The sequence below is a fragment of the Cydia pomonella genome, chromosome 25 (assembly GCF_033807575.1).
Source record: "Cydia pomonella isolate Wapato2018A chromosome 25, ilCydPomo1, whole genome shotgun sequence".
Classification (NCBI taxonomy): domain Eukaryota; kingdom Metazoa; phylum Arthropoda; class Insecta; order Lepidoptera; family Tortricidae; genus Cydia; species Cydia pomonella.
The window spans coordinates 3,809,624-3,831,489 of NC_084727.1; the positions used below are offsets into that span (position 1 = coordinate 3,809,624).

Genomic DNA, 21,866 nt, shown 5'->3' on the forward strand with positions numbered 1-21,866 from the left:
GTTTAGTTTTTAAAATAAAGTTATTATTTACTTTTTGTTTTGAGATAAATATATATTTTTAATATTTTTTACTTTGTAATATTTATCACGAACCACGATGCATGCCGTCGGATTTTTCACTGTAAGTATATTTTACAGGCTTTCGTCATTAGCGGTTCGTTGTTTTTCGCATTTGCATTAAAATTGAATTTTATTTCTTTTTTTATTGATTGAGCAGAATTTTGGAATATCACATTTTCCACATTTGTTTGATATAATTAACAAACAAAGGGATCCGATATTTAATAGGTATTAGGTGTATGTGGAAAATGTGATATTCCAAAATTCTGCTCAATCCGGACTCGAATCTGACTATCAATACATTAGTATTGATACTCAGATTAGCAGTAGTCATCATTCTGAAACCGTGAACTTTTCAGGATTTTCGTAAGGTTATCCTATAGATAGGTTAGGTTTGTTTCATGCCAATCCTGAAAAGTTACGCGTTTCTGTGAGAAACCAAATTATGATTAACGAAAATGCTGACAAACAATACATTATGACTTAAAACTTTATGGGAAACAATATATATAGACCCCGTACCTATAGTTCCACAGATTCTAGAACCACGGTATGCTACCAAAAGTCCTAAGCCTAGATATTACAGAAAATTAACTAAATATATTCTTCTTCAGTTTTTTCGGAGCTAGCTCGCTGTCTATTAATAGTTTATATTATTCATATAGGAAACACCCCTATAATGGAACAGGCACCAGTAATGGGATGGTATGGATAAATCCTGTAAAACAAGTTTTTACCATCGGTTTTTAATCGCTGGCAACATTTTACTATAAACAAGAGCCAAAGAGCTGCTTAAGTTAAATTTTTCATTGATACTTGTTAGTTTGAAGATTAATGGCGCCATACATCCCATGACTGGGGCAAAAACCATAGTTTTAATTGGTTAATAATATTGAAACCCATTGCAGTAGCTTTCATTAAATACATAGAAAACATAGAGGACGAATTGAACATTCAACTTTTAAAGAATAAAGTGGTAGAAATTATACAGATGTCAGTAAAACATCAAAAATACTCCAAATTTGCTCTTTCTATGATTGGTGCCTTTAACATATTGATCACAAACCGATATTTTCCCAAGTGTTTGGTTAGAAGACTTAGGGCATAGAGAAATAAGAACTAATAAGTGCTCACTCCATACATCAGCTTTGGTACCAAAATGCTTAATATTTTCACAGTCGACATCTAGCATCGAGTAGCGGAACTCTCAGTACTGTTCAAAAAGTCTGACAAAAAGTCTAATGCTCAACGATTTTCCGCTAATATTATAACCAGAGTAAGCGTGGGAGTTGAAAATAGAGATCCGGTTACTCTAGTTATAATATTTGCGGAAAATCGTTGAGCATTACTACCATTAGACTTTTCTTTTGCCACGATATCTATTGACGAGTAGTAATACTGAGAGTTCCGCTACTCGATGCTAGATGTCGACGGCGAAAATATAAAGCATTTTGGTACCAAAACTGATGTACGAAGTGAGCACTCTATTACTTCTTATTTCTCTATGCTTAGGGCCTGTTTCACAATGTCCAAGTAAAGCATTGGATAGCTAAATAACAAATAGATTAACTGCTAGATAAAACTTCCTGCAAAACTTAACACTTTATCTACCAGTTAAGGTTATTTGAAGATTGTGAAACGCCAACGATGACTTTATTCGTCAGATAAGTGGCAATTATTCAGGACTTTACTAGGACATTGTGAAACAGGCCCTTTGAAGTTAAACGTGTATCTAACAATTCGTATTAACCTTATTGTTTAGTTCTAGGAGATTTGGCTTAAAAGACAGGCCATAAATACTCATAAAAAAAATAACAAGATGTTGCCACTATGGAAGGTGGAGGTAAGGAAAGAAATCTCCATATACCAAAAAGTGTCATCAAAAAACCTTAAATAGGTGGCGCTACAATACCTAGAGTACTTGAACAAAAAATCAAATCATAGACAGCGCACTTGACTCCGTCAATAACGCTTAGGTTCTTAGCTACTCTGGAGATATTTGGAACTATTATTTATAGCTGACAGCTGGACACTTTTGCAACAGTTCTACCATAACTTACGAAGTAGTGACCTCACATAACTTACGAAGCAATGCACATCGAGACCGCCTGGTTGCACCGCTTCACAAACTCACAAGGTCAGAACAGTCGGTGTACGTCACAGGCCCCGCGATATACAACCGCCTCCCAGAAAATATAAGAGATGCAACATCTCACCAATCTTTTAAAAGAAATTTGGAATCGTGGCTACTCACAAAAAACTTTTATACTTTTAATGAAATGATGGAATTGCCACTGACTATATAATATTGTTATTTTATTTTATTAAGGATAACTGACATTACTAATATTTCGTACGAAATAAGTATCCTGTAATGTGGAATTTGTATATTTGTTGTACAAAATTGTTTTTTTTGACTTGTACCAGTACGCTACCAATAAAGATTATCTTATCTTATCTTATCTTATCATAAGAGATTTCACTCCTTTTAATCCACACTCCATATGTTGCCACTTTTCTTATGACTGATAGGAAAACCCTATGCTAGCGCCATCTGTAAAATACTTCGACCAACTCCATTAGCTTTCACAGGCCATTCCTCATTAGAATAGCTCTGGACTAGGATGGACGTTTGCAACCCCAAGGCAACACTTGCGCATTGCTGATTTTTAAAAAGCAAGTTCAGGGACAAGTGAAGGTCCTATGTTTTCAACACAGCATAGCGACATTTTGCGACTAATTTTACATTATCTTTAATTTATATGTTTTAACCTTGGTTTATATACGGCCATTTTTAGGGTTGTGTTGAGGGTACTTAGCAGTGGCGGATCATTCAAAGAACTCGATTCCCACCGGCTTGTCTAAACTTCAGCCCGTTGAGTACTTTCACGATCGGTTCATGGAGAAAAGGAAACCAAAATTAGCTCCGGGTTCCCTACGAATATTTGTGACGCGCCGCCACTGGTACTTAGACAACGATATATATATATATATAATATAAATATTTATAAATATTTAAATACATAGAAAACACCCATGACTCAGGAACAAATATCCATGCTCATCACACGAATAAATGCCCTTACCAGGATTTGAACCTGGGACCATCGGCTTCGTAGGCAGGGTCACCTATACCCACTAGACCAAAGCAGTCGTCATTAGGAACCCTTATAGTTTCGCCATGCCGTCTGTCCGTCCGCGGTTTTGCTCCGTGATAGTTTGTGCTAGAAAGCTGAAATTTAGCACGAATATATAAATCAAATACGCCGACAAAGTCGTAAAATGAAACCTAGAAAAATGTTTTTTTACCCTCTACATGAAAAATGGGAATAGCTCTTTCAAAACGAATATAGGTTTTCTATAGTAATTTTTTGATAAACGTAATATTTTCCGAATGAAAAAAAATTGTGCCCCCCCCCCCCTAACTTTTGAAACATGAGTCCAAAAATACGAAAAGAATCGTGAAAGTAAAGACTTTCAAGAAAAACTACGGCGAGCCTGATCGGTTCAGCCATGGGTCCCTAATGCTGAGTCAGCGCCTATTCTTTACCACAACACATGACCCACTACTAATATCTCTACTAATCTAAAAATAAGACACGTAATACATTATTATTGATATTAGTGTCAAATTGTATGTTACTTTTTCTTTGTCTCTTGTCAATTTTCTTTTTCTCTTGTTATTTGTTTGTGTCACAAGGCATGTAAGTTGTGGTTGAATAAAGATTTTATCTATCTATCTATCTATTGTTTCCCATTAAAGGTTGAAGTCATAACATGTATTGTTTGTCCGCATTTTCGTTAAGCATAATTTGGTTTTTCTCAGAAACGCGTAACTTTTCAGGATCGCCATAAAACAAACCTAACCTATCTATATAGGATAACCTTACTTGAAGTTAACGGTTTCAGAATTATGACTACTGATAATCTGAAAATCATTACATTATGACTTTCCATAATTATGTCAAACAAAGGGATCCGGTTCAGCCGTTTTTGAGTTTTTGCAAAAAGTCTATTTTGACGGACGGGTATTAACTCACGGAACCCTACACTGAGCATGGCCCGATATGCTCTTGGCCGGATTTTATAATGTTAACGTTGTTGAAGCTAATATAAACATAATAACTTATGCAATATCGTAGTACTGCCAAGACTAGCGCAAAACCAAACTTTCAGTTCAGTTCGTTTTCTATAGAAAAAATTTAATGAATGAATGAAAATATTTATTTCAGGCTAACTAGTGGCCCATAGATAAATACCGCAAAGTTCTGAATAAGCTATTTGCCACTTATCTGACGAATGAAGTCCTCGGCGTTTCACAATCTTCAAATAAGCTGAACTGGTAGATAAAGTGCTAAGTTTTGTAGGAAGTTTTATCTGGCAGTTAATTTATTTGTTAATTAGCTATCCAATACTTTACTTGGACATTGTGAAACAGGCCCTAAAACTGGCATACATATTATAAAAATATATTTCAATACTAAACACTACAAATCACTTTATGGTTGCGAGGCATTACGCAACCCCGCAGTGTCAGGGAGCCGGCCTCGGAACCGCCGGAACTTGACACCCTTCGGCCAAAACTCCTCTTTGTTGAAGGTCGCTCGTTCGAATTAAAATTCGTATTGTGTCAAGATTCCAACTTCGCGACCCTCAGGATGAATCCAGACTTTGCGTGTCAGACTCGAATCATTCTAATAGGTGCATGCCAATATGAAATATCGTCGGCTAAAGTCGCAAATCTCGTAACTCGTCCGGGTAACGCGCACCTTATGTATTTGTATTATTGACCAAAGTAGCAAATCCCTGATGTCCTGTAATAGAGTTACGAGTTTTGCGACTTTATCGGAACTCCCGAAACCAGTCGAAACCGAAACTTCCGTCTACTTCAGTCGGAAACTAGAACTTACACACACATTAATGTGCAAACAGAGCCATGTCTTGCGCACTAAAACGATTTCCTTACTAGTTTCATCATAATTAAAGCTAATACTAAAATAACTTTATTTGAATGAAGATGAGCAAATTGATCAAAGCAGATTAAAAATAAGTTAAGAAATGTCAAGATTAATGGCGTAGGTATGATGTCTTTCTTAACTCTCTTTGGCTTCTTGTGTTGAGCAATTTCGACTTTAAACTTCAAACCATTATGTCCTACTTTAACCAGTTTTATATAAATGCCAATTAACGTTTTAAAGAGCGTAGGATTATTGTGAAAATCTAACATCATGGCTCCTCTGCACGATGGCCCAGCGCAGGACCAGCGAAATGGCCATGCGGTGCTTATGGCTCCTCTATACGATGGCCCAGCGCTGGACCAGCGAGATGGCCATGCGATGGTTGAGAGCACGCACTATGAAATGGGCCACGTGAAGATCGTACGCACCATCACTGGCCCAATATCTTTGATGTGCGGACTAAAAACCACCGTGGCCATCCCATCGCCATCCCGCCGCGCCCTAAGCCATCCGACACCACTACCCTCAAAATCAACCTTATTGTACTAGTAATATGTTTTTTGTTTTTTTTTTTTTTTATTAAATTAAATATTTATAATAACAATATACATAATGGATATACACAGATGATTACTATAACTAGCTTATATCTAAAATAGGCCCTTGAGGCATATGGTTGTTGTAATATGGTTCAATATGGCTATGAAGAATTGTGGTGGTAATTAGTCAGTTTTGCTTGTCTCCTGACGATATATAAGGCAGCCTTTCTACGGATTCAGCAACAAGCATATGGCCCACCTTATGGTAAGCAGTCACCGTAGCCTATGTATGGAATGTGCGGGAATCAACCAAAATAGCATTGGTTGCATGCAACATACCAATACTATTGTAGTGCAGTGGAAAGGCAGCCTTACTTGTTGAACGAGCAATGTAAAGTGAATTATCATTGTTGAGTGATACTTTGTTACAGTTGTGAAACAGGGAACAGGCCTCGCAAATGACTTACAATCTACTCATTTCAAATTATGCAGATACTTCAGCCACCCACCTAGGTAGTGGGTTCACACCAAAACTTGCCATTGCGCTCACAATTAAAACTAAGAGTTTTGAGGCCGGCGAAGCTGTGCCCGCGCGAGACCTGGATGCCTTACATTAACATCAGTGCTACACCAAATGGAGACTCCACCCGAATCCTTCAAAAACAAAGGTTACTTACCACTTTCCATCTAACAAACAGCCTGGCAAACAAAAAGGTGGATGTTACTTTCTGCGGTCAAATAATCCGCCACAATCCTAATTCGAAATTTCTTAGGGTTCACGTTGGATCGGGCCCATATGGAAAACCTAAGCCAAAAGCTACTTGCCAAAACTTTGATTTTTCAAAATATACATGAAAATATAATGGAATGGGAGACCTTTGTTATTAGGCCTCGGGCAGCTAGAGGATATACTTAATCATAATAAGTATGCAAACATCTACTTTAGCTGTATATTTTTAGTACTATCAATACCAGTTATTAAATTAACGTACATACAAGCTTATAACACGTATTAAAATGTAATCCCATTAAATGTCAAATTATAGAGAATACTATCGTAGATGGTCTTGGTTATGTATGTCATAAATAATAAAGACTTCACGGTTATAATCAGATGTAAATTAATAAATTCAACATTATTTGTTTTAAGTGGTAGTCACAAATAGCAACTTAAGAGGCCGTCAACGTGCTCACTAGCGCCACTGGTAAATAATTGTAATTATTTGAATTTAACGATTAATATTTAATAAAGGGGGCCGCTACGTACTGTATTTTGTATTTAAATACCTTTTGAATACATAAAACTAGTTTTTATGATGCTGGAATCGTCGATCTATGAACACGAAACAAAAACGGCCGTTTTACTTCGCACGCTTGTGCGTACCTACAGAAAATACAAGTTTAAGGTCTTTTCTATAGGAAAAGTACTAGTAAAACTCGAAAGTTAAGAGCATATACCTACACAAATTCGAGACCTACACCCGAAACTATGCCAGGACCTTTTTATGGTGATTATCATCACGCCCCGCGATTGTTGAGCTAGTTACCTGACTAAATTGGTGTCCTAAACATCCAATTTAGCTAGAACCAAAGATACATCGGTTGAGGAAGATGTGTATAAAAGGCAGATTCGTGCTTCGAATTTGACAGGTAAGCGAGATGGCGGATACGTTTGGCGGATACATTTTGCGGTTACTTGACAGTTTTTTGTAAATAATGTCAATTGATCTTGATTTTCATGAGGATCAAATGTCTATAAAGGACTCATGACTCATGGCATTTAAGCAACACAAAGTCTGACGCTCGCACTGTTAAATTCCACATTTTTATAATGGATGGCTCATTTTCTATCCATTTAGCTAAATTTTATTGTACTATTCAACATGTGTCAAGTGCCCAATTCAGTGACCGCAAATCATATGACGCAGTACAGCGCCATCTGTTTTGGATGTCAAATTAAGCGGCACGTTTTTTACTTATTCTTTACCTCTCTATTACCAACTATTACAAACATCTTTGCTAGAACCCTAGGCTCAATCTAAGTGGCTGGTGACGGTGCCTAAGTCAAACTTCGCAATTTTTGATTCTCTTCGAACTTCAGCTAATCCAGCTAACACATATGACCTTTGAAATGTATGTTTTGGAGTTCCTCGAACTCTACAATAATTTAACCAGGCCAAACGTTTAGTTCAGTTGATCTTTATACCTAGCATACCTATTCCAAATGACAAAATGTCAAAATTCCGACATTATCGTGACGCGTTCACACGACAGGTACGGTGTCATGTTCATGTCAACTACAGTAGCATTTACCTCTAACCTCTGCGAATTGAAAGGGAGTTCGTTATGTCAACTTGTCGCATTTAATTCGGGCGAGACAGGTACAGAATATAGACTATCATTTAGCAGTAAGCAGTAGCTAATGACAGGTGTCCAATGTAATCTGAATGCAACCTTATTGTTATGAAAATGAGAGCGTGTGCAGATTATTTTAAATACCACAACCGCTCAGCTATTTCTGCTGACGACTGTACCTACAGTCAGGATTAATAGAATCGCAAGAAAAAAAACGCCAAAAATATCTGCCTCCCTCGATTACTTTTCCTATTAGAGATATATCTCGACCGTTTATACATAAAAATACAAAGTCGCGTACCTCATTATGTTACCAGCACCAATCATGGGACATTTACGAGAAAATTTGGGGTATTTTTGATATTTCACCGACACCTGTAAAATTTCTACCGCTTTATGCGTTGAAAGTTGAATGTCCTATTCGTCCTTTATGTTTTCTATGTGTTTAATCAACATACAGGACAGCTTAATTTTCAAACTATCAAATATCAATGAAAAATTAAACTTAAGCAGCTCTTTGGCTCTTGTTTATGGTAAAATGTTGCCAGCGTTTAAAAACTGATGGTAAATACTTGTTTTACAGGATTTCTTTACATTTAAACCATCCCATTACAGGTGCCAGTCCCATCATAGGGTTTACCATATTGGGTTCCATTCACGCCACGCCACCGTCTACAACAATTTTATTGTCCCCCAATTAGAAAAATAATACAGAGAATACTGAAATTTAAGTAGATAGAGGTAAATAACAACCCATAGAACCTATACTCAAGCAAGCGAAAGATACCAAAATTGAAGTGCGAGCGTAGCGAGTGGCGGCATCTACTTTCATCTACGCTCTGTGGACATAACCCTACACTTAACACGGTAGGCGTCCAATAACTCAGCACTGATTGAACAGACACACTTGACCTTTCGCTGTTTGTATAACACATTAAGGGGCGCGGCAGAGCTGTATGCCAAGTTCGCACGCTTCGCCCCAGTTTAAGTTAACGAGCGATTGCGAAACAGAGGTGACGTCCATGTTTGAATTTGCCCTTTGAGGATTACTTCCAAATAAATACACACATTTTGGCTGAACATTATTAGTATTTTCAGTACAAAGGTTAACAGAATTCTTCAAAAAAAAACAAACGTAAAATCAAAATATTGTTATCATTATTTAACGAGTAAAAGTGTATTTTGATAAATTAGCTTAGGCACCTGCCCTATGTAATGTTTATGAAATCCGAATCTAAACGTTTTTTATATGAAAAAAAAAAAAACATTTTATTTGCACAAATCTACCTACTTAAGTAGTACCTGTAGCAAAGTATATTTGGTAGAGAGAGACCAAGCTAAGTTGGCAGCGATTTTGATACGAGTAGCCCAGACAGCGCAGGTGTTATTTTAAACGTCAAACGTGTATGAAATTATGACGTTTACTTAACACTTGTACAGGCTTGGCAATACTTTGAAAGTGTTAATAAATAACTTAGCCCACTTTTTCATGCTTTATACCAGCTTTATAGCAGTGATTGAAGTCACTTTTCAAGTTGTTATTATAAGTAGTTAGATTTGACATTTGACCCGTTTTAACGACTATTTAGCCATTTATGTAATGCCTTTCACTCCGCTCATCATACGTTCTTACATTATGATCACATGTGTCGACAAATGTGGGTACAGTCGCCATCATATATATCGGAGCGGCCGAGGTGCTCATAAATATCTGAACACGCACTCTAACGCCTTAACAATAGAGCGTTCCGCAGCGAACGAAACGCAACTGTCACTGTCGTACATACGGAAGAGTGATAGAGAAAGATGACTACGCTAGGCTACGAAGCGTTAACGATTGGCGTGTTGGCTACGCGGGCAGTTACGTTAACCAGATTTAAAATATATTTACCAAAATTACCCTGATTTCGAAGTTATACCAATGCAACTTGCTTAATTCAACCGATTGAGTAAACAACTCGAATTGCTAAGTCAAGTCATACCAACTGGACAGTCGAGTTAGAATGTTTTTTGAAGTGTGTGCTCGGTAGTTACACAACGGAGGTTCAGTGTCAAGATCATCAACAAACACTCAGCAAATTGGCTTAAATATTGGTAGTGCCTTTACATTTCCTATTATTAATCTAAGAAATTCGTCTGAATTAGTGGTTCCTTGATGATAAACCGGTATCTAATATATTGTTTAGAGATAGGTAAGTATTTAAACCGCAGGACGCATCAATCTACAAGGTATTCTTAAAAAATCATATATATTCCAATTATAAGACAAGTTACATTTTTCTAAAATACAATCTATTTGCACCTTAAATCGGAATACTTAAGTTGAAATTCTATTCGTTCGAAAAATCGTACTATGCCAAAAAGGGTTAGTTAAACTCGTAGTTCTATGAGTTATAGACCTCGCAAACCACCAAAATCGTAATCCAAGTACAAAATCGACAAAAAAACTATATAAATATCAAACCCTGCTCAAAAAAATTCACGAGAATCGGGTAAATAAATGCGACCTGTAGAGCAGCCCAACCGAATAGACATACAGAGGCCCTGCCCTACCGCGAGAACGAAAATTCGTTATCTGCCTTTTTTATCACTCGAATATGCTAGAGCGATAAAGAAGTAAATAACGAAATTTCGATTTTCGTCTTTCGCAATAGGCCCTCAGAACCAAAGCACTTAATAAATCTCATAGTCATAGTATTTATTCACGAACAATACATGTTTGTTTGTAATACCTCCTTAAATTAAATTAAACTATAACAAACTTAAAAATAAAGTACTTGTAATTAATAAGTTTTTGGCAAAAATTTCATTTTTGGTACAAGCTTGTTATCGCTGACTGTAGTTTTTTTTTCTACAGGCAACTAATACTCATCGAGCAAATTCTAAAAACCCCAAACACAATTAAGTTGCGTTGTTTTATCACATAGTTCCTATGTCCACCTCTTGTCTCCATCATCAGATCAGCTCGATGGTACCATAATATTGCATTGTCACCCGACTTACATATGTATGAAAATTTTCAGCTCAATCGGAAACCGGGAAGTGGATCAAAAACTTGCAAGATTTGATTACAAACAGACAACGGTCAGGTGAAAGTAAATTAAAGCTTGTAAAAAAAGACAGAAGCAGAACAAACACACAAATACACGCACACTCGCACACCCGTAAACCCGTAAGTTACACATAAAGTTTTAAAAATGAAGACGGCCGATTATAAATCTCTAGATCCGTTTTGGGTCAAATGATAACAATGAAGAAACGCCTAGGCAAGTGTAGGTGTAACTAATATAACAATTAGCACAATTGAAACGCAATGCAACTGCATTTAACACGTTGCAAACTATTACTTATGTAAATAGACAATTGTTGTGTTTGGTAATGTTTCCATTAGATGTAGAAAACAGGTGGAAAAGGCCTTCGTTCCAATTTACACGTTGAGGTTACGATGGATTTAGTTTAACATACTTTTACAGAGTTACATATCTATGAATGTTAATGAAAATAACGTTGTATCTACAGTGTGTCCCTAGCCATTGGACAAAGCCGAAATGTACATATGCATTAGGGTATTTAGAACCAGTGTACAAAGTATCATAACAACCGGTGTAGCGGTTTCGAAGAAATTAACAAATTACCAATTTTTACTTTGGAGCAGCCTGTATGTGTTAGTAGCTCCTAAGGTAATATCCTCACAGAATAGTATGGAACCTTCTTCAACCTTTTTGATTATCTTTTTTATTTATGACACTAATAAGCTTCTGACTTTTGAAAAATGTCATCATTATCAAATATGTCGAACAAATTGTCAAAAACACTGCCAAAGATTAACACAGTGTGTTTCTTTTTGTTGTCGATCATTGCAAATAACTTTTTTTTTATCTTTTGTTCTAATTAAAAAAATATTAACGTCAGAGCATTCCTGAGAATTAATCCTACGTGGGATTTCAGGGTTTGTCCAATGACTAAGGTCATTCTGTATATAGGAAGGTCCAAAAATACATTATGAAATATTTATTTGGATTGGATTGACAGAGACAGTCATTTAAAAAAATATATAAAAATTATAACTAAAATAATTTAACTAAAACAAAACATTATCTTCAAAATATTCTACTTTAACTTTAATACACAGAGTGCTTTCTCCCATCTATATCCCGGCAACGCACGTGCAAAACTCCTCTGGTGTCGCAGTGTCCATGGGAGTCTGGGGACCTACCGCGAAAACCGAAATTCGCAAATTGCGGGATCTTTCTCTTTTACTCTCACTAAGACGTAAATATAGTGACAGAGAAAAATGTCCGCAATTGACGAACGGTTATAGCCCTGCTCATCAGCTCGTTTGCCGCTAATACATAGATATAAACTAAACGAAGTAATATATAGGTCTATGCGCTAAAAAAACTCCCATATAAAACGTTGCAAATACACAATTTTTTTTTTAACAACAAGAAAAGCATTTCATTTTGATCGCCATACTTAATGTGATATCTTACAATATTTCACAATTAACAATTAGTAAAAACTAAACTACAAAACTTAAAACCTAGATCTAAAAATAAATAAAACTAGTCCTAAAATAAAATAAAACTATCCCCCTGCGGCATGGTGCCGTAGATGCTAGCAGCATTTCCTCGCTGTATCGCAAGACTAATTCTTTGAGCGAGGAAGCTGCCAGCTCTGCGGTCACCGGTGATCTCTCTAATCCTTTTAGAAAGTTCCTTAAAAAGGTTAAAGGCGCTCGGACCCCACGGACCAATAGTTTCGACGCCAAAGGGTACGAAATTATATTCGGTGCCGAGACCCCTATATTTAGTCTTTTTTAATTTTTCGGCCGCCTCTGCCGCCGCGCCAGCCTTAGCAGAAGTGCCGTGGAGATGAGACGGGGCTAGGGTGTCTACACAGGTGGCGTCCCACACCAGCACCCGTCCCATCTACCACGGAATTAGTGTCATTCCATCCGGTCTCTTACCATCATCTCTTATAATGCCGGGGGGCTCGAGTAGAGCTGGCAAATTGACGCTGGCAAGAGACCGGCGGAGAATGTCGTTGAGCGCGGCGTGTCTACACAATTAGTCAATTAGACTTTCAAATGTTTTAATATCGAGACTTTATTCGATATTTTATTTTATAATTATGATAGAAATGTCCTTCACATCATGAAGAAGCTCAGCATTAACATAATTTATTCAAATCGATACCTATATTAATTGTCTTTTTTGCCTTTTCAATGATTTTGCGCAAGTGAGACGAAAATGTCAACGAGTACGGCAATTTCGTATACATTATGTATGTTATTTGATCATATTTTGACAAGTTCGGTATGTTATAAAGGCTATCCAATTAAATTTAATAACGTATAAAACGCGAAGCGTCTGGTTGACGTAACTGGTGACCGAAGCTTCCTCGCACAACGTATCAGCATTGCGATACAACGAGGAAATGCCGCCAGCATCCTTGGTACAATGCCTCAAGGGCCTATTTTAGATTTAAGCTAGTTATAGTAGTTAATACTTCTGTATATGTCCATTATGTATTGTTATTGTAAACGTATAAATGTTTAGCTAAATCAATGAGTTGATTTTTAAAGTCACCGAAAAACGTGCTGTAAAATCAAGACAATTTGCATAATATGTACACACGTATAAAATTAGGTATTTCGACTACTAGCTAGGTATAATGTAGTATTTTTAACAGACTTCTTGAATAAGCAATATTTAAAAGAAGAACGAGTTAAGTCAGTTGAATTGTTGCTATTAGTTTTATGAGGTTTTATTAGTATAGGTACTAGGTACTTTTTTAAATTGGGTATCAGAAACTCAGAACTCCGTCATTTGTGTGCCGACCATGGAAATGGGCATGGGAAACGTCTATTATAAAGACGTTAAAGTACATTTGTGAGCACCTTCGCCGCTCCGATATATCTGATGGCGACGGTACTGATTATTTCCCACTATACGATTTACATGAAACCAATAAAAAAGTGTCATTTCTGACTGTCGGTAATACCGGTTTTTAACCTGCACATAATCTAATATTGACGTCTACCTGTTCGTTTTAATTAATTTATTATATGTTATCATAATAAACTCTATTTATTTTAATAAAACAAATAGGGTAGTCGTAAAATAAATACTTGTTTTCGAGTGGGTATAGTTTTAATTAAATATACCTACGTAATATTAGGCGTCAAATGCATATGAAAATTATAAATGGTAATATTTATAGAGTTCTCTACAACCACTTTTGGACCATAGCCAGGTTTTTCAACCATAACTTAACACAAAATGACTAAGCCCCATAGTAAACTCAATAAAGCTTGTGTTGTGTGTACTTACACTTACCAGCGTAACCAGTTACCAAAAGCAAGTGAGTGGATAATAAATTAATAAATATTTATATTATACTTAAATAAGTACATAAAAAACATGACTTAGGAACAAATATCCATGCTCATCTCACGAATAAATGCGCTTACCAGGATTTGAACCCGGGACCGTCGGCTTCATCTTAGGCAGCGTCACTACCCACTATTAGGACATTTCCCACCACCTCCTCATGGTCTTTCCTGGCTCGCGCCGTACAGACCGAATCGCGGGAGCCGTGCCGAGTTTTTGCCGTCTTCATGACTCCACTATTAGGACAGACAGGTCGACGCCTTAGGAACAAAACAACGATATTCGTTCCTGGTTATACGTAGTTGTTACGTTGTTATTTATGCGTATAAGCCGCCTAGTACCCTGTTAGTTTGGGGCTAGGACCTAGCCCTAATAACCAAAGACAATTAGAAATATAGGTGGTTTGTCAAAGAAAATGTTGTAGCCACAGTAAATTTACTGCCATCTTTCGACACATGATGAAAACTTTTTGAAAACGCCATTTGACTCAAATATTAAAGTATTATATCGGGCTAAACAGCCCGCGGGTCTTAGCTACACCACTGATAAGTTAAGCCATAACATGCCATAAAATTATAATTTTTATGCTCAAACCGTGACCTTCACTATTTCACAACTGCCCTGCCGGCGTGGGTTCATTTTCATTCTAATCGGCCGCATATATAATTATAAACCGACCATTTATACATTTTACCTAAAATTAAAATGTTGAAAAGCAATTAACGTGCCTATGTAAATGTTATTTATTTGCGGTAAGCTGCATGTAAATAATAATTAATGTCCCAGAGCGACCAAGTCCTGTTTCAGGACTGTTAATGTACGATTATTCGATATAAACTTATTTTATTGCAATTACTTATTTTTCACCACAGCCACACAAGCTGGTAAAGATAAAGACCTCTTGATTGTTCAAAAACCGAATGAGAAAGATTCATTTGATCCACATACGTGTGGCAATGTAATCAAATGCAAATTTTTAGTTTTTTCCTTATGTTGGTAGAATTGACTATTAAATGTTGATTTCGAATGATAAATATTGAATAACATTTATTTTGAATTGTTTTGGTTTCATTCTGTTTAATATTTTACAGTTAGTATTTTCGTTGCGTTGGTGTGGTGAAATTTTTTGTATTTCACTTGGTGGCAAAATTTGTTTAACCCTCGCAATGCTCAAGATTCGACTTGTAGAACAACAATGGCCTACTTTCAGGGCGTGAGAATTGAAAATAACTATTATGGAATTTATGTGTCCGAAATTACTGTTTCACGAGGAACAAACGCACTCTTACCTCTATAGTAAGGTAAGTTTAGTAAATACTAAACGTAGAATATATCCGTCTAAGCTAACTTTACACTGGCTTGAACAAAGTGGGGCAGTGCCATTATAAACCATGCCCAGTTAGCTTGGTCCGACTCTATAAAACATTTGCTCGTCCTTAAAAATAACACATTTTTAGTGGAAAATCAACATTAGCAACACTATTAGTGTCAAAATGTGGCAACATGCCAATCCACTATCGTGATTTCTTCACTCATGACAGACGTTTCCTAAGTTTCACGGTTCTTTTGTGGAGTATCATCAGTGTGGGACGATTTGAAGATTTAACGTTTTAAATGACTTCCACTAGTAAGAAGGTTACCTATTGATTATTGACTCATAAGACTTATAAATCAAATCAGATGATTTATTTTCGTTTCGACATTACAAAATGATCTGTTTAAATAATATTGTTACATTCAACTTGGAACACACGGCTGGCTAGGGGCACGTCCCGGAATTTCGATGTTTTTAAGATGAACTATCAGAGGATAGTTTGATAGACAATGACTTAAGTATGTTCTAATTTAAATGGAATTAGGTAAACGCATAGTTGAGGGCATTATCAAAGATTAATATAACTTCGTATATTCTCGATCAAGGAGTTTATGGGGCATGAAGAGCCTAGAAGGTGAAAATGCTATTTGTGAGGGTTCTTGCTATTCTGTTCAGCTTATATGGACGAAAGTATGGTCGAGTTTGGTATCAAACGAAAGTGCTCAGTTGAAACATTTATAAAATCATTTTTTACGATTTAAAAATAATTAAGAAGCAAGATATAAACCAAATAAAATAAACATAATTTAATTATTTGACAATAAATATTACGGCTTACCATCACATATACCTACAGTTTATTTTAATCTCTATGGTGACTTTAAATCTATCAGTTAAGGATGGAGCCCTTGCAATAAATCACACGCGGTTTTCGATCCTTTGCCGATTAAGTGCATTCAATTGATCAATTTATTCAAAAACAGTTCTGCTCCACAGTTATAAGAATGAGACTGGGCCATTGCTGCACTCCCGCCCACTTAAAAAAAATCCATGTTCGAGACTCCTCTCTGTGTGAATGTGGAGTAGACGAAGGTGACTTAAATCACATTTTCCTTGCATGCCCATTATATAAACATGATGATTTTTATGCGGATCTCTTAAGTTTAAAAGTTTCTTTTCCTACTCACATTTTGGAGTTGTTGCAAATTAAGGATAGGGACACTTTGGTGGCCCTAGTTTCTTTCTGTGATCTTAACAAATTAAAGATTTAATTTCAATTGGCTCAATTATTCCTAGCTACTTATATATTATACTAATATTTTGTTTACATCTTAATTTACTATCGTTCCTACATTCTCATTTGGATTAGCAACCTTGTGTTTGATAAGAATCGCGCCCCCGAAATACGATTATTGTTATCATAAAAAATCGACATGACACTGGCAATCAACAGTAAGCCATATTAAAAAAAAAAAAAAAAAAAATTGATCAATCTTGTTGACGAACCGCGAGTTCTCAGTTCGGGGCGAACTACTAGTTAAGGTATGATTAATTAACTTGTTGATTTACAGTTACACGTATTAAGTTGACGGATTGGATGATAAACGGATGATACGCAATCGATGAATATGTATCAGAAGGAGCGCCAACTTATGGAATATTGATGAATGGCTAATTTTGAATTTTAAAGGTCATTGTACGTGCTAGCCTGTCAAATTAAGAATTTATGGAACCTTGTCATAGTTGTCATATTGTAAAGAGAATTTTCATTTTATATGGTTGGTTAGTGGGTACTTAAAACGTTAATGTGTGGAAGAGATCGCATTTTATTGTTAAACCACCTATTTCTACCTAATTTTTAACAAAGCTCGGAAGTGGTTTGTAAAATACCGGTAAATACCGGTTTATTTCGGTTTTCCCCGGACGTTTATCGTTTATATAAGAACGCAAACGTTTTAAGGACTTTATTGTAACCTAAAAAAACCGGTTTATACGACGAGCGACGCAACGGCTGGTCGGCCTGGTGGTGTGCCACGTAAGCATAGACACCAACATAGGAAGAAACCGATTTGTATTGTTCTAAACCGGTTAATTTGACGAATTTAAAAGGTTTTGCGCCAAGTACATAATAAGGGTTTGTAAATTTAACCGGTTTCCGAGCCATGGTTTTAAATATGTACTTAATTTTCTATATCGTTTTAACTGTATGGTGCTCACTAAAGAATATTAACTAACATACTTTAATAAATAGTTCATAGAAGTGTACCTAAGTATAGGGACCGTGCGCGTTGGAGGATCTGCCATCTTGTGGCCTGAATCGGAACCATAAACATGTACATTTACACGTCACGTATTTTCTTGTGCATAGTAGGTTCTGCCATCTTTTGGGCTACATCGGAACAATAAACATCACATTTACGCCTCGCGCCAAAAATCTGGCGGCTCCTGTGCTACCTCCTACAGTTCATGCACGCTCCCTATAGGCATAGAGAAATATAAATAAAGGAGTGGTAACTCCACACATCAGTTTTCTTACCATAACACGAGTTATTTCGTAGTCGACATCTAGCGTCAAGTAGTGGATTTATCAGTACCGCTACTTGACACCAGATGTCACAAGTGTCGCGACTGACGAAAAATGTGTTGTCAAAATAATTTACAGCTCATATTACAAGCAGAAGGAGTTGAATTCCGGTTAATCCGCTTAAAATATTAGCTGAAAATTGTTGAGTATTAGAGTTTTCGTTCGTCGCGACATCTATAGTCAACTAGCAGTATTGATAAATTCCGCTACTTGACGCTAGATGATTACAAAATAACTCGCATGGTAAGAAAACTGATGTAAGGGTTACCACTCTTTCTTTACTTATATTAATTTCCCTATGCCATGGTAGGTATAGCGAAGCGTAGAGATGTCTGTGCATAGTAAGGACACAAACATACATAGAAGTACTACCAAAGAGAATTTGAAATAGAGGTGGATTGTCAAAGAAAATTTTGTAGCCACAGTAAATTTACTGCCATCTTTCGACACATTTAAAACTTTCAGAACGCCATTTTACTTTGATCCTTATTCTTTTACTGATATATGTGCAAAATTTGTTAAATATCTAAAAGTGGCACTATATTACCGGGCATAACTCAAAGTAAGGATCATAGTCAAATTGCGTTCTAAGTTTTTACCATGCATGTGTCGAAAGATGGCAGCAAATTTACTGTGGCCTCAAAGTTTTCTTTGACAATCCACCTCTATTTCAAATTCTCTTTGTTACTACATAGATTTCTAAAATCACACCCGAGTACGAAAATCAAAACTTCGTTTTCTGCCTCGTCCTTTCAACGCACGAATACAGAAAAGCGATAGATAGAGGCAGATAACGAAATTTAAATTTAAATTTTTTTGCAATAAGCGCTGTACAATTTAGACCGTCCAAGACAGTTAAAAAGCAAGCTTATTACCACAACTATAAGGCTCATTTTTGTTCCAGTTGTTGCTGCTGGGGCTGTGCCAATGTCAAGAGGAGATCGTGAGGAACGACTTCGAAGGACCAAATGAGGACGGCTCTTACAAGTTCGCTTATCAGACACGTAAGTATACGATTTCAGTGACACTGTGTTTGTACACACAGCTGCAGAGATAATTGACCCCCCTGCAAACAAATTTCTTAACAGGAGGGTCAGTTATCTTTACAGCTGAATGTAGGTACACGCTTGACGGAACTGGTGGAACGTGTTATTGGGCACAGGCGAAAATTCAGCTCGAGAACGTTTGTTCATTGTAGTATTCATAAGACTATAAGCTTGTTAAATGTTTACTGGTGAGGAAATATTTAGGTACAGTCACGTCTGGAAATATCGATACGAAAATTGTGCCAAATATATATATACACTACCTTAATATATGGGCAATAAAGTCGTTTATACATATTTTTGGCACATTTATTAGTATCGATATTTTCAGACGTGACCGTACACTAGGGTATATGTATTCCGGACTCGGAGTGATAATACAGCCTAAAAATATGACCGAAAGAGAAGTCAAACTAGAGGGTTGCATCTCGTTTTAAGACAGCGCTGACATCGTAAGACAATAATACCAACATTACAATAAGTAAATACCTATATCAATTTATGTTAATACTGTAAGTAATCCGAGTGAGACACAGTCCTCTGGTTTGATTCGCTCTTTTGGATCGTTTTCTGTTAGCCGGGTATTTTTTAAGGAGTTGTGTTGTTACAGAGGGTGGCATCTACCACGAGCAACGTGGTTCACTACAGGGCCAAGAACCGGCGTTGGTGGTCGAGGGTCAATACCAGTACACGGCGCCCGACGGACAGGTACATCTCTCTCCGTGGCAATTATTCAGGCTTCGTAGCACAGAGAATTTGAAATAGAAGTGGATTGTCAAACAAAAAATTTTGCCCCAGTAAATTTACTGCCATATTTAGGCATATGATTAAAACTATTAGAACGCCATTTGACTTTGATCCTTATTTCACTGATATGTGTTGAATATCAAAAAGTGGCGCCATCTTACTGGGCATCGGCTAACGGTTGTGGTGCCATCGCTCGAATCGATGCCGCCTTGGCCTTTGATCTATTAGATGGCGCCACTTGTTGATATTTAGCAAATTAAACACATATCAGTGAAAGGATAAGGATCAAAGTCAAATAGCGTTCTAAAAGTTTTAATCATGTGTCGAAAGATGGCAGTAAATTTACTGTGGCTACAAAGTTTTCTTTGACAATCCACCTCTATTTCTATTGTGACAAAAAAACCTCCTTTATGTAGGTACCTGCTACGTCCCCTTAGTTTAATATTTTTATTCAATTTTCCAGGTGATAAACGTGATCTACAGAGCAGACGAAAACGGTTTCCAAGCGACGGGTGACCACCTCCCTACTCCACCGCCCATCCCGCCAGCGATACAGCGCGCCCTCGACTATTTGAAGAGTCTACCGCCGTCGGAGAATGACTATTAGATCTATATTGAGATTATTGAGGCTTCCCTACATGGTGATATTAAGATTTTTTTTACAAGATTGTTCAGTATTTTGATCCATTTCGTGACCCAGCCGCGTTAAGTGCTACTTCAACTATGGCGCTCGTATATATTTTTATTGTATGTTTCTAATGTAAATGTGAATGTTACAAATTATTATAATTTATTTAAATATTAGTGCAATATTCAGTGATATATGTACATAAAAACGAGATTACTATTTACTTACTTATATACATTTTAGATATTTTTCAGATAGCTTGTATATTTTCATTGCAGGGTCGCGCTTTATGTCTTTTGTACTATATTTGTTCTACTGAGATACTTACCAATATTCATTCATTACTTAGGTTTTATAGTAAAAAAACATTATTTTAGATGAGTCGTAGAAAAAGTATTCAAAAGCATCACATTCGAACACATTCGTGGCAGCCTTGGAATTCGTGACGTAGCGGCCATATAAGCCGCAGACCAGTAGACTACGTCGGAAATAGATGCCTCAACCTCACTGTCCAAGGCCCTAGATCACGCGGCCGCGGTAGGCCTAAGAAGCGCTGGCTGGAGGTCGTGAGAGCGGACATGGTGGAGAGCAATCTCACATCTGAGGATGCCGAAGATCGGGCAAAGTGGAGAAGATTAAGTAGGAGAGCGGACCCTGGCGCTAGGCCGGGAAAACGCTAGGTTGAAGAAGAGTCGTAGAAAATGTATTGTATACAATGGTGATATAATCAAGCTTTTCAATCTCGTATCTTACTTAGGCAACTCAGCAAGCTTCGGTGCCTAAACACGGTACTCGACTGAAAAACTATTATATGACGATTGTATAAAATACTATTTAAGGTTATAAATTGTATGGAGATGCCAGAAGTCACCGCCCACCGTATACAAGCTATATGAAAAATACTAAAAGATTACCAATATGTCCTTATTAGCAATTAATAAAATAAGTTTCTCTTCTAGAAAATTCCCCTTTCCAGACAATACTAAAATGAGAGTACAAACTCAGTTGGTTATTATTTTGCAGTGTTGGCCGAACGTTATTAATTGCAATAATCATTATAAGTTGGACCGTAATGGACCGATAAAGTTTACGGTTCAATTTATAGTGGTTAATGGCCCATAATGGCTACTTGCATTAACGTTTCGACCAACACTGTTATTTTGTTATATTAATATTAAGTTTTGTAGAATTTGTAAGGCTGCGCTGAGCACGCCAGATGAGATGAGCTGCGTACAGTTG

The 21,866-nt window shown here is 36.7% G+C and overlaps 2 protein-coding genes across 2 annotated transcripts in view; one reads left to right on the forward strand and one right to left on the reverse strand.

Annotated features, from left to right (window-relative positions):
• The first annotated feature begins 97 nt into the window (after positions 1-97).
• LOC133531283 (endocuticle structural glycoprotein ABD-4-like) lies at positions 98-20,905 on the forward strand. The gene is made up of 4 exons (XM_061869415.1): positions 98-121; positions 19,111-19,210; positions 19,863-19,960; positions 20,463-20,905. The coding sequence occupies exons 1-4, from the start codon at positions 98-100 to the stop codon at positions 20,604-20,606; spliced, it is 366 nt and encodes a 121-aa protein (XP_061725399.1). The 3' UTR covers positions 20,607-20,905.
• The window catches only part of LOC133531548 (uncharacterized), a 39,210-nt gene continuing 18,760 nt past the window's right edge, over positions 1,417-21,866 (reverse strand). Inside the window, exon 9 of the transcript XR_009801550.1 lies at positions 1,417-1,480. The gene's annotated coding sequence lies outside the window, so the exon portion shown is untranslated. The remainder of the gene's footprint in view (positions 1,481-21,866) is intronic.

Coding starts and splice junctions, on each gene's coding strand:
- LOC133531283 (XM_061869415.1), top strand. CDS start 98: ATGCATGCCGTCGGATTTTTCACT. Junction 122..19,110: donor ATGCCGTCGGATTTTTCACT/GTAAGTATATTT, acceptor TTTTTGTTCCAG/TTGTTGCTGCTGGGGCTGTG. Junction 19,211..19,862: donor CAAGTTCGCTTATCAGACAC/GTAAGTATACGA, acceptor GTGTTGTTACAG/AGGGTGGCATCTACCACGAG.